The 15,320-nt window shown below is 40.1% G+C and overlaps 2 protein-coding genes across 2 annotated transcripts in view; both read left to right on the top strand.

Annotated features, from left to right (window-relative positions):
- Positions 1-2,521, top strand: part of LOC308078247 (uncharacterized protein) — a gene marked incomplete at its 3' end in the record, with an annotated part of 91,595 nt that extends 89,074 nt beyond the window's left edge. Inside the window, exons 3-6 of the mRNA XM_080419367.1 lie at positions 950-1,226; positions 1,781-1,813; positions 1,908-2,001; positions 2,335-2,521. Coding sequence (XP_080275493.1) covers positions 959-1,226; positions 1,781-1,813; positions 1,908-2,001; positions 2,335-2,521 — 582 coding nt within the window. The 5' untranslated portion in view covers positions 950-958. The remainder of the gene's footprint in view (positions 1-949; positions 1,227-1,780; positions 1,814-1,907; positions 2,002-2,334) is intronic.
- LOC308077747 (receptor-interacting serine/threonine-protein kinase 3-like) overlaps positions 1-5,141 on the top strand; it is a 156,814-nt gene extending 151,673 nt beyond the window's left edge. Inside the window, exon 7 of the mRNA XM_080418641.1 lies at positions 3,546-5,141. Within this exon, the coding sequence (XP_080274767.1) occupies positions 3,546-4,099 (554 nt within the window). The 3' untranslated portion in view covers positions 4,100-5,141. The remainder of the gene's footprint in view (positions 1-3,545) is intronic.
- The last annotated feature ends 10,179 nt before the right edge of the window (positions 5,142-15,320 follow it).

Raw genomic sequence — 15,320 nt, 5'->3', positions numbered from 1 at the left:
TCCAGCAGGAAAACAGATAGATATACAAATAAATGGTTACCTATTAAATATAGGTTTAAAGTGCTCTTTTGGCCTATAATAATAGACGCTTCTTTTGGGCTCGTTTTCATAGACCTGGTTGCTTGTTTCTCTCACAAAACCTGGCTTCACTGCTTAGAGACTATCAGAGCCTTAAAGAGAGTTCTGACACTATCGTCGACTCCCATTGTAAGAATGGAATGCGGAAGTGCACTGTCTATCTCAATGAGATAGTTCCAATGTTTGGAACTATAGCCCATAGGAGCCCGCTTTGCGGCGAGATCAAAGCGTGTCGTTACTCTCTTTTCTACACTCTGGAGACTATGAGCCAGTGTTGCCATGTCTGTTTGTTATAAGTGACGTTGGGCTTCTTGTTATGTAAAGTTGCTTGTAAATATTGTTAGTTGCAGGTTGCGCTTTTTTGGGCTTGTTTCTAAAGTGTAGTTGCTTATTTGGGCTTGCTTTAATTTTTAATTAATTCTTTAATTTTTGTATTGTTTTATTTTAATTATTATTTAAGCCATTTAAGTCCATGACAAACTCAAATATTTTCATGTCATGGACCCCCAAATTAATGTATTTGTCCCTCATCTGAAGATGTTTTTTCTACCATTTGAATGTTTCAAAAAATGTTTCAAGATTTTTTTTAAATAGCAGATCTACAAGCTCACACCGCCTCATGGCGTTGTGAGCTTGTAACATTATTATTCTGACACTACATTCTATATGGCTTTGCTTTCACTGGTCTACAGTATGTGTCTATATGTGATGTATATAAATTAATTCATTTGTAGAACTATGGTATACAGATATGTACATTAATGTGTATTCCTTGATGTACAGAACTTCAACTACAGTGTGTGTGTTTAGTCCTTTCACATCCAAAGCATTAAGAGAATGAAGCTGACATGTTGACATCATGTGTTTGTAGGAATCCACCATGGAGACACTTACGGATCGTATCCTGAACGCTCTGCGTGATCTTAATCCGCAGGAGTTAGACGAGTTCAAGTGGCGTCTGCAACGTCCTGGCAATGTTGTAGGTCTCCAGCCGCTGAAAAAGAGTGCTCTGCAGGATGCTAAGATCACGGACGTCGTTGACAAGATCGAACAGAACTATCCCGGTAACGAAGCTCAGCTGATGGAAACTCTCCTGCTGAAGGTCAACAGGAGTGATCTAGCGGGGAGTTTTGGAAACACACCAACAGGTATGAAGAGAGTTTAGATAATGTTTATAAGTTAATGTGGTAACACTTATATGCATCCCATGTCTATAATACATTTTAGTCACGTTTAGTCTGTGTCATCATCATCATCATCATCAGTGCCAGATAATAGATTTTAATAGTTACAAAATCCTGAAAAATATTACAGAAAAAATTAAATCAACAAGTGATGTTTTAAACTGGGATCAGACCGATCATATTTTCTTTCACAATGGCACCATGTTCCACACATGTGGAATATATATTTATTATAACAATGATTATAAAGCATTATGAAATGAACGTTTTACAACCATGAGAACTAACATGGGATGCATAGGATGTTATCAAAATGTCCGCCAGTGCCTAGTAATTATTGTAGTATTATAATACTTGACTTTATAATGAGTAGAGAGTTTATGAGTAGAAGTAAATATTTATATTTCCTTCAATACAACACTATTAGAATGAATACAAGATAAATATATAGAGAAGATATGTTTGATTGTATGTGGTTCATCTGAACTTATATATGTTCTATCTGTATGTTCTGACAGAAAAAGGTGCCATCGCTGAAACCCCACTTCTTGGTGAGTAGCTGATTATTAAAAACCTAAATAAAAGTCTATAGTTTACTTGTTCTGTTGATGGTTCATCAAAATGTACAAATATCTGTCATTGCAGCTCAGCAGGTGCGTGATCTGATGGCTGAAGTTGAGAAACTAAAGATTGAAGCATCAAACCAACAGAGTAAGATGAAATGTTTTTTAATCCATGTGTCAGACATTAGTTATCTGATGAATAGTTGTTTTTTAATCCATGTGTCAGACATTAGTTATCTGATGAATAGTTGTTTTTTAATCCGTGTGTCAGACATTAGTTATCTGATGAATAGTTGTTTTTTAATCCTCTGTGTGTAAGGCACCATGTTCCTAAAGGGGAACCAAAATGAGCCAATCATCATAGTAATCATACATTTTTGAATATTTAAAATGAAGCACAACTACAATAGGCACAAATATATCATGATATACTGTAGATTAAAATGTAACCTCAGTTAAGGTCATTATTCAGTCATGTTAAGGTTTTCTTGTGTCAAATTTGTCTCCAGGCGATGCTTCTGCTGTGCCTCGACGCCCAGTGCTTACAGTGCCTACAGTGTCTCCAGTGCCTCCAGTGCCTACAGTATCTACAGTGTCTCCAGTGCCTACAGTGTCTCCACGCCCAGTGCCTCCACGCCCAGCAGTAGGCCTACCTGGAAGGCGAAGCTTGAACAGGGAGGACTTTATAAAGCGTGAGTACATGGTGGTTTTGTGTGTGTGTGTGTGTGCGTGTGCGTGTGCGTGTGCGTGCGTGCGTGCGTGCGTGCGTGTGTTGGTTGGGAAGAGTACTTTTACTTTTAGTACTTTATGTATATGTTGATGCCAATACTTTCGTACTTTTACTCAAGGAAAATGTTGAATATTTAACTTTGACTTGTAACAAGAGTATTTCTACTTTGTGGTATTGATACTTTTACTTCAGTTAAAATATGAGGTGTTGTGAGCTTGTAGATCAGCTATTTTCAGCAAATGTTCCCCCAGAATAGGGATGCTAGCCAAAGTTCTAGTAAAAAAGTTCAAATCACGAACAGATTTGCCCCCCCCCCCCGATTTGAGCACAAAATGATTATGTCCCTTATTTTTATCAGATGTGCAATGAATTGATTCCGGACACGGCGACCGGCAGTTCACATTTTGTTGTGATCACGTGGTCACTCTTTTTGGGTGATCTGGTGATTCACAGACTGCTGAACAGTGCCCTCTGTCGTTAAACCACTGAAAACACACATGTGAAAATGTTTTAAATTATTTATTAGTTTTAATGTGTCATGAACACAATATGACACGCATCTGTGTCATATGTAAGATGTCTTTGGCTATTTTAGAAAAATCGTGAAAATTCTACAAATGTCTTCTAAATCCTAAGAGTTTTTTTTTTTGTTGAAAAAACGTATGTTGCTATAATGTCAGTGGTTCTCACACTTTTTCATGTCAAGGACCTCCAAAATTATATGTATTTAGCCGCGGACCCCCATCTGAAAATGTGTTGTTCCAGGGATTCAAAGGGTTCAAAGTGTTCAAAGTTTTGCACACATTTTCATGATTTAAAAAAAAAATAGCAGATCTACAAGTTCGCAGCGCGGCACTCGGTGCCGTGCTGCGAGCTTGTATATCTGCTATTTTTGAATAGCCCAAAGAAATCTTAAATATGACACAGATGCGTTCCCGGTCTTGAATGGGTTAATAAGTTGTGTATTTTATCATGTGTTTTTCTTCACAGATTCCTCTCCTCTGTCATGGGACCCAAACACAGTGCGTAAGAACCTCATCCTGTCAGGAAACTACAGGAAGGCGACTTATACAAAACAACCCCAACCGTATGCTGATCATCCACAGAGATTTGCCATTTACCCTCAGGTGTTGAGTAGAGAGAGTCTGTCTGATCCTTGTTACTTTGAAGTTGAATGGAGTGGAAAGAGTGTTTATATAGCAGTCAGTTATAAAGACATCAACAGAAAGGAGAAGGCGCTATCAGACTTTGCACAGTCTGACATGTCCTGGGCGTTACTGTGCGGTGGTTCTGTTGGTAAAGAACGCTACTGGTTCTATCACAACAACATTCTTACTGCAGGGTCAGGACCTGTTCCCTCCACAGGGAGGAACAGGGTCGGTGTTTTTGTAAACCAGACAGAAGGTTTTCTCTATTTCTATCATTTAGATGGAGCCAACAGAATGACGCTCATTCATACAGAAACAATCTCCTTCACCAGAGGACCTCTCTATGCAGGGATAAGGGCTCTTGAAGCTACTGCAGAGGTGTGTGAGATCTGGTAAACAGGAAACGTAATGTATAACCTCTTAAACCCTCTATAGGCCTACTATAGCTGACCAGGGTTCCTCGGGGCTCTGCTCCTTTTTTCCCCTCTACACCAGAACTCTTTGACGAAAATAGCAGATCTAAAAGCTCACGAGGCGTTGCGTCTCATCAGCTTGTAGATCAGCTGTTTTGACGGCGGATGTTCTCCCCAGACGGGTATCTCTCTCTCTCTCTCTCTCTCTCTCTCTCTCTCTCTGTCTCTCTCTCTGTCTCTCTCTCTCTCTCTCTCTCTCTCTCTCTCTCTCTCTCTCTCTCTCTCTCTCTCTCTCTCTCTCTCTCTCTCTCTCTGTCTCTTTCTCTCTCTCTCTGTCTCTCTCTCTCTCTGTCTCTCTTTCTCTCTCTGTCTCTCTCTCTCTCTCTCTCTCTCTCTCTCTGTGTCTCTCTCTCTCTCTCTCTCTCTCTCTCTCTCTCTCTCTCTGTCTCTTTCTCTCTGTCTCTTTCTCTCTGTCTCTTTCTCTCTCTCTCTCTCTCTCTCTCTGTCTCTCTCTCTCTCTTTCTCTCTCTCTCTCTCTCTCTCTCTCTCTCTCTCTCTCTCTCTCTCTCTCTCTCTCTCTCTCTCTCTCTCTCTCTCTCTCTCTCTCTCTCTCTGTCTCTCTGTCTCTGGGGAGGACCAGTTATTTTCATCAAAGAGGTTTGGTGTAGAGTGACAAAAAGAGCAGACCAAGTACAGATCCCACAGGTGAAGTTTACTAAATATTGAGGGGTTTAAATGTGTGAAAATACACATTAACATGAGTCTAACAGATTAATAGAAAAGATTATGTGTAAACTGAAAAACACTGATTTACACAACACTTATGACTGAGTCTGTCAAACGATAGTCTATGAAGTCTATGAGACCCAGTGTGTTTTAATGTTTGCTCTATACTTATATTATGTTACAATTACCTGATCAAATGTTTTATCTAAATCAATCTGTCTATAACCTACTGATCAGCTGATGTGAATTACTGATCAAACGATGATTCTTTGTGTTACTGTACTTCTGTGCTGTTTACTTTTTCTCTAATAAAGTATTGAAACAATCAATCAATCCCTTCTTGCATAAAGGTCTTAATAATAACTTCATAATGGCATTTGTGCCATTATTTTATACTTTGTCTATTCAAAAATAGCAGATCTACAAGCTCATAGCGCGGCACCTTTTATCATTAACATTTTTGCAAAACCTTTGAATAATAATGTAAATTTTTACATTTGTAACTCAAATCTTTGCTTCTGGAGGATTCCTTCTTCTAAATCCTGTGTTTCTATAATAATATAATATCAGTGGTTCTCAAACTTTTTTCATGTCAAGGACCCCCAAAATGATATGTATTTGGCCGCAGACCCCCATCTCAAAATATGTTGTTCCAGGGTCCCCCAGAAGCAAAGATTTGAGTTACAAATATTCACTTTAAAAAATATATATATTCAAAGATTTGCTCAAATGTTCATGTTTAAAAAAAAATAGCAGATCTGCAAGCTCAGTGCCACACTATGAGCTTGTAGATCTGCTATTTTTGAATATCCAGAGTATAAAATAATGGTTACAGTGGTTACACAGATGTGTTCCTGGTTTTAATGGGTTAACGTCTAAACTTGTGTGTAGGGTTACACCACAACATAAGTTCTGTCCTAAGTTAGAGCAGTGGTTCTCAACCTTTTCAGCCTGGGACCCCCAAAATAACCATATGTGAACTGGGGACCCCCCAAAATAACCATATTTGAACTGGGGACCCCCAAAATAACCATATTTGAACTGGGGACCCCCAAAATAACCATATTTGAACTGGGGACCCACCCAAAATAACCATATTTGAACTGGGGACCCCCCCAAAATAACCATATGTGAACTGGGGGCCCCCCCCACGGTGGGGGGCTCCACCCTGACATGCACTTGGAATGTAAGAGTTGAGGCATTATATTTAGTTTGACTCGGTTCCACAGATCAATATTGGGAAAATAGCAGATCTACAAGCTCGCAACTCCTCGCGTTGCGAGACGTTGTGGGCTTGTAGATCGGCTCTTTCTTATATTATTTGACAGTTTGGCCATTGTTTAAACCGTTTTTTATAGTAGGCCTATAGTTTGTTGATTGCTTTTGATGCAGTACTGGTATTGTTCTTTTTTCGAGTTATTAAAAAGGTCTCAAAAGTCCTTAAATTGTCACTTAACTGTCATCTGGGGTCTGAGGACCCCCAAAAAAATCGTGTGTGTGTGTGTGTGTGTGTGTGTGTGTGTGTGTGTGTGTGTGTGTGTGTGTGTGTGTGTGTGGGGGGGGGGGTTGAGAACCACTGAGTTAGGGAGTATAAGGTTCTTACTAGAGGCTTAGTAACTAGTTAGTTTATAGTGAGTTACTAAATTATGTTGCAACCACGTCTGCTTATGGCATAACTTAAAGGGATAGTGCACCCCATGGAGACTTGAATTCATGGATATTGTTTAGTTTTTGTCTCATTCCTAAGACAATAATTTGATGACCAGCGGACCGGTAGGCAGCGGTTCCGGTAGGAGACACAAAGGACACTCTTTTGTGTCTCCTACCGGAACCGCTGCCGGTCATCAAATTATTGTCTTATGAGACAAAAACTAAACAATATCCATGAATTCAAGTCTCCATGGGGTGACTAATCCATAGAAAAGAAAGTCGTTTTGGAGGTGTATTATCCCTTTAAAGCTAATCATCTGTGGACAACCCCAAAATAATGTGGGGGACCCCCTGGGGGTCCTGACCCTCCAGTTTGGGACCCAGTGTACTAGAGATTAGTTAAAACCGCAGAAGAACATTAAGGTGATACTGCATCCATCAGTTACTCCTCCTAATCTGTGATTTTGAGCTATAAGTAATCCATTATCTTATACTTTGGCCATTCAAAAATAGCAGATCTACAAGCGCGAGTAGGTCTGTCCCTCCCTGGAACAAAATATTTTATATCAGTGGTTCTAAAACTTTTCCATGTCAAGGACCTCCCAAAATGTATTTGGCCGTGGACCCCCCCGCCCACCATCTCTAAATAAGTTGTTCCAGGGACCCCCCAGACGCAAGGATTTGAGGTAAAAATGTTGTTTTAAAATAAATACATGTATTCAAAGATTTGCACAAGCGTTCAAGAATTTAAAAAAAAGAGTAGATCTACAAGGTCATAACGCGGTACTCGGTGCCTGTACTTCTGTGCTGTTTACATTTTGTCTAATAAAGTATTTAATCAATCAATCAATCAATCCCTCCTTGCGTAAACCATGAGAATAAAGGTCCTAATAATAACTTGTATCAATAACGTTATAGTTTCATCACCGATGTCTTTTTGTACGTTTGTAAAATTATTTACATTATTCTATTTTTCATATTTGTAGAACAAGATTGTTGGTCTGTAAGAATGCACTGAGGCCACTAGATGGAGATAAATCTACAGATCCGGTCAATATAAATGACCATCGATCAGACCTGTAGAGGGCGCAGTGGAGTAAAATAAAAATCTGGCGAACATATTTTATTTTCTGCCCAAAAAGTGTATTTTACAGAGAAGGTGCTGAGAGGCTTCCCACCCTGGAGAATAGACGTTCAACAACACAAAACAGCCTAGTTATTGTTTTTTTTACTAAAGACATAGACCTCACAGGGCAGTGTAATGTTGGGTCTATGAGTAGCCGTCGTTCACATGACGCTTGTCTGTCACAATCGTCATGGAACCACTTGTTCCTGGTTTGCGATTTTTTTACATTTACAACCCGTACATTTACATAAACGTTCACATTTCAAATATAAAGTGCTGACCCCATGGTCACGGATGTAACAAGTTAAAGTGCACCAGTTTAAGTACCCGCATCTTCCGTATTGTTCAATAAAAAGCTTTTTAATACGATCGCTGGCCATTTTCTCTGAATTTTCTCCGATGCTTTCAACTACGCGACACTATCGGTTGGTTGGTGTTTTGCACTCTGATACATTACAAAAAATATAAATAATAAATAGAAAATGGCCGCCGATCGGATTAAAAAGCTTTTTATTTAACAATACAAAAAACACGGATATTTAGAGCAGTGCACCTCAACGTGTTACATCCGTGGCTTGGGGATATCACTTAATATTTGAAATGTGAACGTTTATGTACATGTGAGAGTTGTAAATGTAAAAGAATCAGGAACAATTGGTTCCATGACTGTCACGATATGACAGTCATGTTTCAGGGCAAGGTTAATGTATGTTTTTTAATGATAATACAAATCAAAAAAAGATTATTGTATTGGAGTAAAACAGTACAATATTTGCCTCTGAGATGTAGTGGAGTAGAAGTAAAAAGTACTGAAAATTGGAAATACTTTACTGGAGTAACTCCAGTAAAGTAAAAACAAACAAACAAAACTCAACATTTTAGGAGTATACTTGAGAAAATGTACTTAGTTACTTTACTCCAACCAGCTGGCTGCTGCCCCACCACTAAGCATGCTCTGTGTGTCTCCTTCATTGTGCCCTACCATCAGCTATGGCTTATTTAAAATGAGATCCCCACGCACTCAAATCATGATGACATTTACACACACACACACACACACACACACACACACACACACACACACACACACACACACACACACACACACACACACACACACACACACACACACACACACACACACACACACACACACACACACACACGCACACACAACACTTTCAAAACTGCCCTAAAGATACACCTTCAGGCGGCTCCAATTCGAAAATGGCCCCTGTCTAAGTCTTAACCTACGCACCCCCACCCCCCTCCCCTTTTTTTGGGCGGTGAAACCGCCCCTATAAGTGAGATTTGGAAAAATGTACATTTTCCTGCGCTGTGATCTGGGCCCAGGAAATTTGTACAATTATCCTGCGCTGTGATTGGCCAATCACAATCTATTCAGGACTGTGATTGGCCAGTGTCACATGACACATGTGCATAGCCCTATATAAGCAACCATAACTTGAAAAAAAACAAAACTTTGTTTTTTTCAAGTTATGGTTTCGTCCATCATAAAGAGTGTTTCAATAAATGTATTTATCTTTTGTACATGATTGGTTGACTCCATTCAGTATTGTGATTAGCTAGCAAGACACCGCCCACTTCACACAGGGTGTGATTTTTCTTCTCTTGTACATATTTTTCACTCTTCATACCAGTAACCTGTAAGCTGATTGTATGACATTCTGTATAGTAGTGTGTATATCTGTCTGTCTCTTATATGTCATCATGATTTGTGTGCATGGGGATCTCATCTTAAACAAGCTTAGTGCTTAATGAGTCTTCCATTTTAGTAGACCTTGTATTGTGAATTTGTACTTCCATGTACTGTTGTTCTCATGTCTTACTAAATAAAGTACATCAATCAATCAAACAAACAAACAAACAAACAAACAAACAAACAAACAAACACACACACGCACGCACGCACGCAGGCAGGCACACACACACACACACACACACACACACACACACACACACACACACACACACACACACACACACACACACACACACGCGCGCGCTCACACAAACGAACAAAAACATTCTCCATAACAAATAAGCTGGTGCAGTAATGCATGCAGCCACTAGAGGGCAGAAACACCCCGGAGATACAGTCTATGATGAAAACAAGCTTCCCTGATAAATTGTCTCTTTCCACAAAAACCAGTAGAAAGTTTGACTTGTGATACCATTGATGTATATTATAAATGTATTATTAATTCATTTTATAATGTAATTGATTTTTTTCAAGTCAAGACGTTCACACGAGGATAAAAAAGGAAAAACAGAAACAACAACAACAACAGACTTGTTCTGTGTGCAGAACTCCAAATCCCATCCGCGTTCCCACACGGACATATTATTAACGGAGTGCACTGAGCTGTGCACTCCCATAATATGTCCGTGTGGAAACGCGGATTTGTTTGTGTCTCATATGGTAGATCTACAAACAAACTTGTTTTGCGACGCGACGCCCTGACTGTTGATTTGTAGATCTGTTCTCTGTTCTCTTCGGTCTCTTCTGTCACTGTCATCAGGTATTGTTTAGTTACTACTGGTGGAGACTAAAGGGAGATAATAACACTATCTAATCACCAAGACAAAGTTACACAAACAGTTTGACCATTAAGTCCTGCTGTGTTCACACAGAGCGTCCAAAGGTAAAGTAACTAAGTACATTTACTCAAGTACTGTACTTAAGTGCAATTTTGAGGTTATTTCTTTTATACTTTACTGGAATATTTCCAATGTCAGTACTTTTACTTCTATTTCAGAGGTAGCCCTGAAACATGACTGTCATACCATGACAGTCATGGAACCACTTGTTCCTGGTTTGCAAATCCTTTACATTTTCAACTGCCACATCTACATAAACGTTCAGTTCTCAAATATAACTTACTGACCCTCAAGCCACGGATGTAACAAGTTAAAGTGCCGTAGTCTAAGTACCCGTATCTTCCGTATTGTTCAATAAAAAGCATTTTAATCCGATTGACGGCCATTACATTTTTTATTTTTGTGATGTATCAGAGTGCAATACACCTCCCAACCGATAGGATCGCGTAGTTGAAAGCAATGGAGAAAATTTGAAGAAAATGGCTGGCGATCGGATTAAAAAGCTTTTTATTGAACAATACGAAAGATACGGGTACTTAAGACCCGGGCGCTTTAACTTGTTACATCCGTGGCCGTAGGGTCAGCACTTTATATTTGAAATCTGAACGTTTATGTAGATGTAGAGGTTGTAAATGTAAAAGAATCGCAAACCAGGAACAAGTGGTTCCATGACGCTTGTTGTGACAGACGAGCGTCATGTGAACGATGGCTATCAGAGGCAAATATTATATACTTTTACTCCACTACAATGATTTGAAAACTTTAGTCATTACCCTTCCTCTTTGCCTTGCCTTCTTGTTGTTAACTAGTTGTATGAGGTCTTGTTTTATTGGATCTTGTTTATTCGATACACTTATTTGTTTTAGCTCTTGCTCATTTGATTTTCTTATTTGTCTCATCTGTGCCCAGCAACTTTGGGGGCAGGGAAATCCAATCAAAACCGAGCTTGGCCAGACCAAATCTGTTAAATCTTTAAAAATGTTTTGCACTGGCAGATTCGTCTGGTTTACAGGTTACCACCTAACCAATCATTTAATATATATGTCATTAAGCCCTCTTATCGGATGGGTTTGGCTGAGCTGAGCATGGTTAGCCAACCAGAGCCAAACCGTGTGCAAGTCACACTGAACGTTTTACTGAATGGAGATGTCAGTTAAGCCAATTACTTAAAGGTAGGGTAAGTGATATTTTTTGGTTAAAACAAAAAGTATTAAGGTTAAAGCATTATATTCTGATAGTAATCATTGCTATAGAGTGTTTGTTTAGCAACAGGAGTCTCCCCGTCTCTCCAGCTCTTTAATAAACAGAAAATACATTTTCCGGTAGGTGTCAAAATCTCAGCCAATCAGGAGAAAGTACCCATTTTTAAGCTTCATTTGTATAGTGTTCCAGTTCCAATTTTGCCTGCTCATTTCTTAGTGTCATCACTTCCAATTTCACTTGTTTAATCTATATCCTGATTGAGTTCTCTATCCTGATTGGATAAAATTGGAAATTAAACTGAAACTGAAACAAAAATGCATTTTCTGTTTTATAAAGAGCTGGAGAGACAAGGAGACTCCTTTTACTGAACAAACACTCTAGAGCAATGAGTACTATCAGAATATAGAGCTATCACATATTTTAACCCCAAAAAATCACTTAGCCTACCTTAAGTCACTATTTGACTTTAGACAGTGGAATCTAAATTTGTTGGTTTCTCATTAGACTAGACATAGGGCATAGCCGTGGCGGCCTTTTTGTGGTGCCACACATAGAAAACCCATTCATTTTCCCCATAGAGATTTCCGAAAATATTTCATAATAAATTATTTAACCGCAAAACAAAGGGTATTTATTAAATAGTTTGTATTATATAATTAAATATAAAAATATTTTTTTTACACAGAATCAAATGTTTTATGGTCATGATTCACCAGGAGCATGGATGCCTTGGTTCCAGGCTTAAAATAATTGATATTAATATTTTCTTTGGGAAAAATGAATGGGTTTTCTATCTGTGGAACCACAAAATGTCTGCCACTGCTTTGGCCTATTGGAAACGTTGGTTAGTGCTGTTTGGATTTGTAGGTCAGTTACACTATTCATTCTTTGTCCACGACCCTTTTGTATAAGTGAGACTGTAAGTGTGAATTTGTAACAGACAGAATAAAACCTTAAAACAGTGGCGATCGTTGCAAAACAAATCAATAAATAGTGGAATAAATTTGATCCAATCATAAAACACATAGAGTTGGTCCCTGCTGACGTTACCTCTTCTCTCCTGCTAGATCTCTCACTCCTTCCTGTGTGTAAAGAGGAGGTTTCCCCTGAACAGCAGGAGAGGATCCCCAGTCTGGTCCATGTGAAACTAGAACCTCCACAGATGAAAGAGGAACAGCAGGAGAGGATCCCAGGTCTGGTCCATGTGAAACTAGAACCTCCACAGATTAAAGAGGAACAGCAGGAGAGGAGCCTCAGTCTGGTCCAGGTGAAACTAGAACCTCCACAGATTAAAGAGGAACAGCAGGAGGAGCTACTTCAAAGCCCAGAGGAGGCTGATGGGTCAACATTGATATTACATAGACTTACATATGGATCCAGATATGTTCACCAAATGGAATATACAGGTAGATCACTTTCTCACACATCTCTCTCTCTCTTTCTACATCTGTAGAGCTGATATTATATGAGCTCTTCATTAAACGTAGCTGGGTTATCGAGTAGCTCTTTTCAAGTATCTATTTTAAATAGTAAAACACTGAAGGCTAAACACATTTAATAGTTAAAGGCATAGTATGTAACTTTCCCCTATGTTTACACAACAAAGCAATAAATACTTATTATTTACCCATCACTTTCCTCTTCACCAGCAGTCATCAGCCACTGGAGTAGTGTGGTGGTGTTTACCTGCAGAAACACACTGTCCACTCGCTGCGTTGTGTTGTTTCACTGTTTGTTTTGGAAACCCCCCCCTAAAAACACCAAAATACAGCCAGAGGGCAGTGTGTTTCTGCAGGTAAACACCACCATACTACTGTCGTGTGTTTCTGCAGGTAAACACCACCACACTACTGTCGTGTGTTTCTGCAGGTAAACACCACCACACTACTGTCGTGTGTTTCTGCAGGTAAACACCACCACACTACTGTAGTGTGTTTCTGCAGGTAAACACCACCACACTACTGTAGTGTGTTTCTGCAGGTAAACACCACCACACTACTGTCGTGTGTTTCTGCAGGTAAACACCACCACACTACTGTAGTGTGTTTCTGCAGGTAAACACCACCACACTACTGTAGTGTGTTTCTGCAGGTAAACACCACCACACTACTGTAGTGTGTTTCTGCAGGTAAACACCACCACACTACTGTAGTGTGTTTCTGCAGGTAAACACCACCACACTACTGTAGTGTGTTTCTGCAGGTAAACACCACCACACTACTGTAGTGTGTTTCTGCAGGTAAACACCACCACACTACTGTCGTGTGTTTCTGCAGGTAAACACCACCACACTACTGTAGTGTGTTTCTGCAGGTAAACACCACCACACTACTGTCGTGTGTTTCTGCAGGTAAACACCACCACACTACTGTAGTGTGTTTCTGCAGGTAAACACCACCACACTACTGTCGTGTGTTTCTGCAGGTAAACACCACCACACTACTGTCGTGTGTTTCTGCAGGTAAACACCACCACACTACTGTCGTGTGTTTCTGCAGGTAAACACCACCACACTACTGTCGTGTGTTTCTATAGGTAAACACCACCACACTACTGTCGTGTGTTTCTGCAGGTAAACACCACCACACTACTGTAGTGTGTTTCTATAGGTAAACACCACCACACTACTGTCGTGTGTTTCTGCAGGTAAACACCACCACACTACTGTAGTGTGTTTCTGCAGGTAAACACCACCACACTACTGTCGTGTGTTTCTGCAGGTAAACACCACCACACTACTGTAGTGTGTTTCTGCAGGTAAACACCACCACACTACTGTCGTGTGTTTCTGCAGGTAAACACCACCACACTACTGTCGTGTGTTTCTGCAGGTAAACACCACCACACTACTGTCGTGTGTTTCTGCAGGTAAACACCACCACACTACTGTAGTGTGTTTCTGCAGGTAAACACCACCACACTACTGTCGTGTGTTTCTGCAGGTAAACACCACCACACTACTGTAGTGTGTTTCTGCAGGTAAACACCACCACACTACTGTCGTGTGTTTCTGCAGGTAAACACCACCACACTACTGTCGTGTGTTTCTGCAGGTAAACACCACCACACTACTGTCGTGTGTTTCTGCAGGTAAACACCACCACACTACTGTCGTGTGTTTCTATAGGTAAACACCACCACACTACTGTCATGTGTTTCTGCAGGTAAACACCACCACACTACTGTAGTGTGTTTCTATAGGTAAACACCACCACACTACTGTCGTGTGTTTCTGCAGGTAAACACCACCACACTACTGTAGTGTGTTTCTGCAGGTAAACACCACCACACTACTGTCGTGTGTTTCTGCAGGTAAACACCACCACACTACTGTAGTGTGTTTCTGCAGGTAAACACCACCACACTACTGTCGTGTGTTTCTGCAGGTAAACACCACCACACTACTGTCGTGTGTTTCTGCAGGTAAACACCACCACACTACTGTCGTGTGTTTCTGCAGGTAAACACCACCACACTACTATAGTGTGTTTCTATAGGTAAACACCACCACACTACTGTCGTGTGTTTCTGCAGGTAAACACCACCACACTACTGTCGTGTGTTTCTGCAGGTAAACACCACCACAGTACTCCAGTGGCTGATGACTGCTAGTATAGAGGGAAATGATGGGGACAGAATGTAAATATTGTTATGTAAACAGAGAACAAAGTTACATACTATGCCTTTAACTCTTAACTCGATCTTGTCTAGAGTTCCTGCACCTCCCTGTGTGTAAAGAGGAGGTTTCCCCTGAACAAGAGGAAACGGAACCTCCGCAGATTAAAGTGGAGCTTCTTCAAAGACCAGAGGAGGCTGCTGGCTCGACGTTGACATTACTAGCAGTGAAAAGTGAAGATGAAGATGATGATGAAAACAG

Source organism: Gymnoscopelus braueri (assembly GCF_963280865.1).
Source record: "Gymnoscopelus braueri genome assembly, chromosome: 22".
NCBI lineage: Eukaryota > Metazoa > Chordata > Actinopteri > Myctophiformes > Myctophidae > Gymnoscopelus > Gymnoscopelus braueri.
Note: the sequence above shows the minus strand (reverse complement) of the source record. Positions and strands in the feature narration are given on the sequence as shown.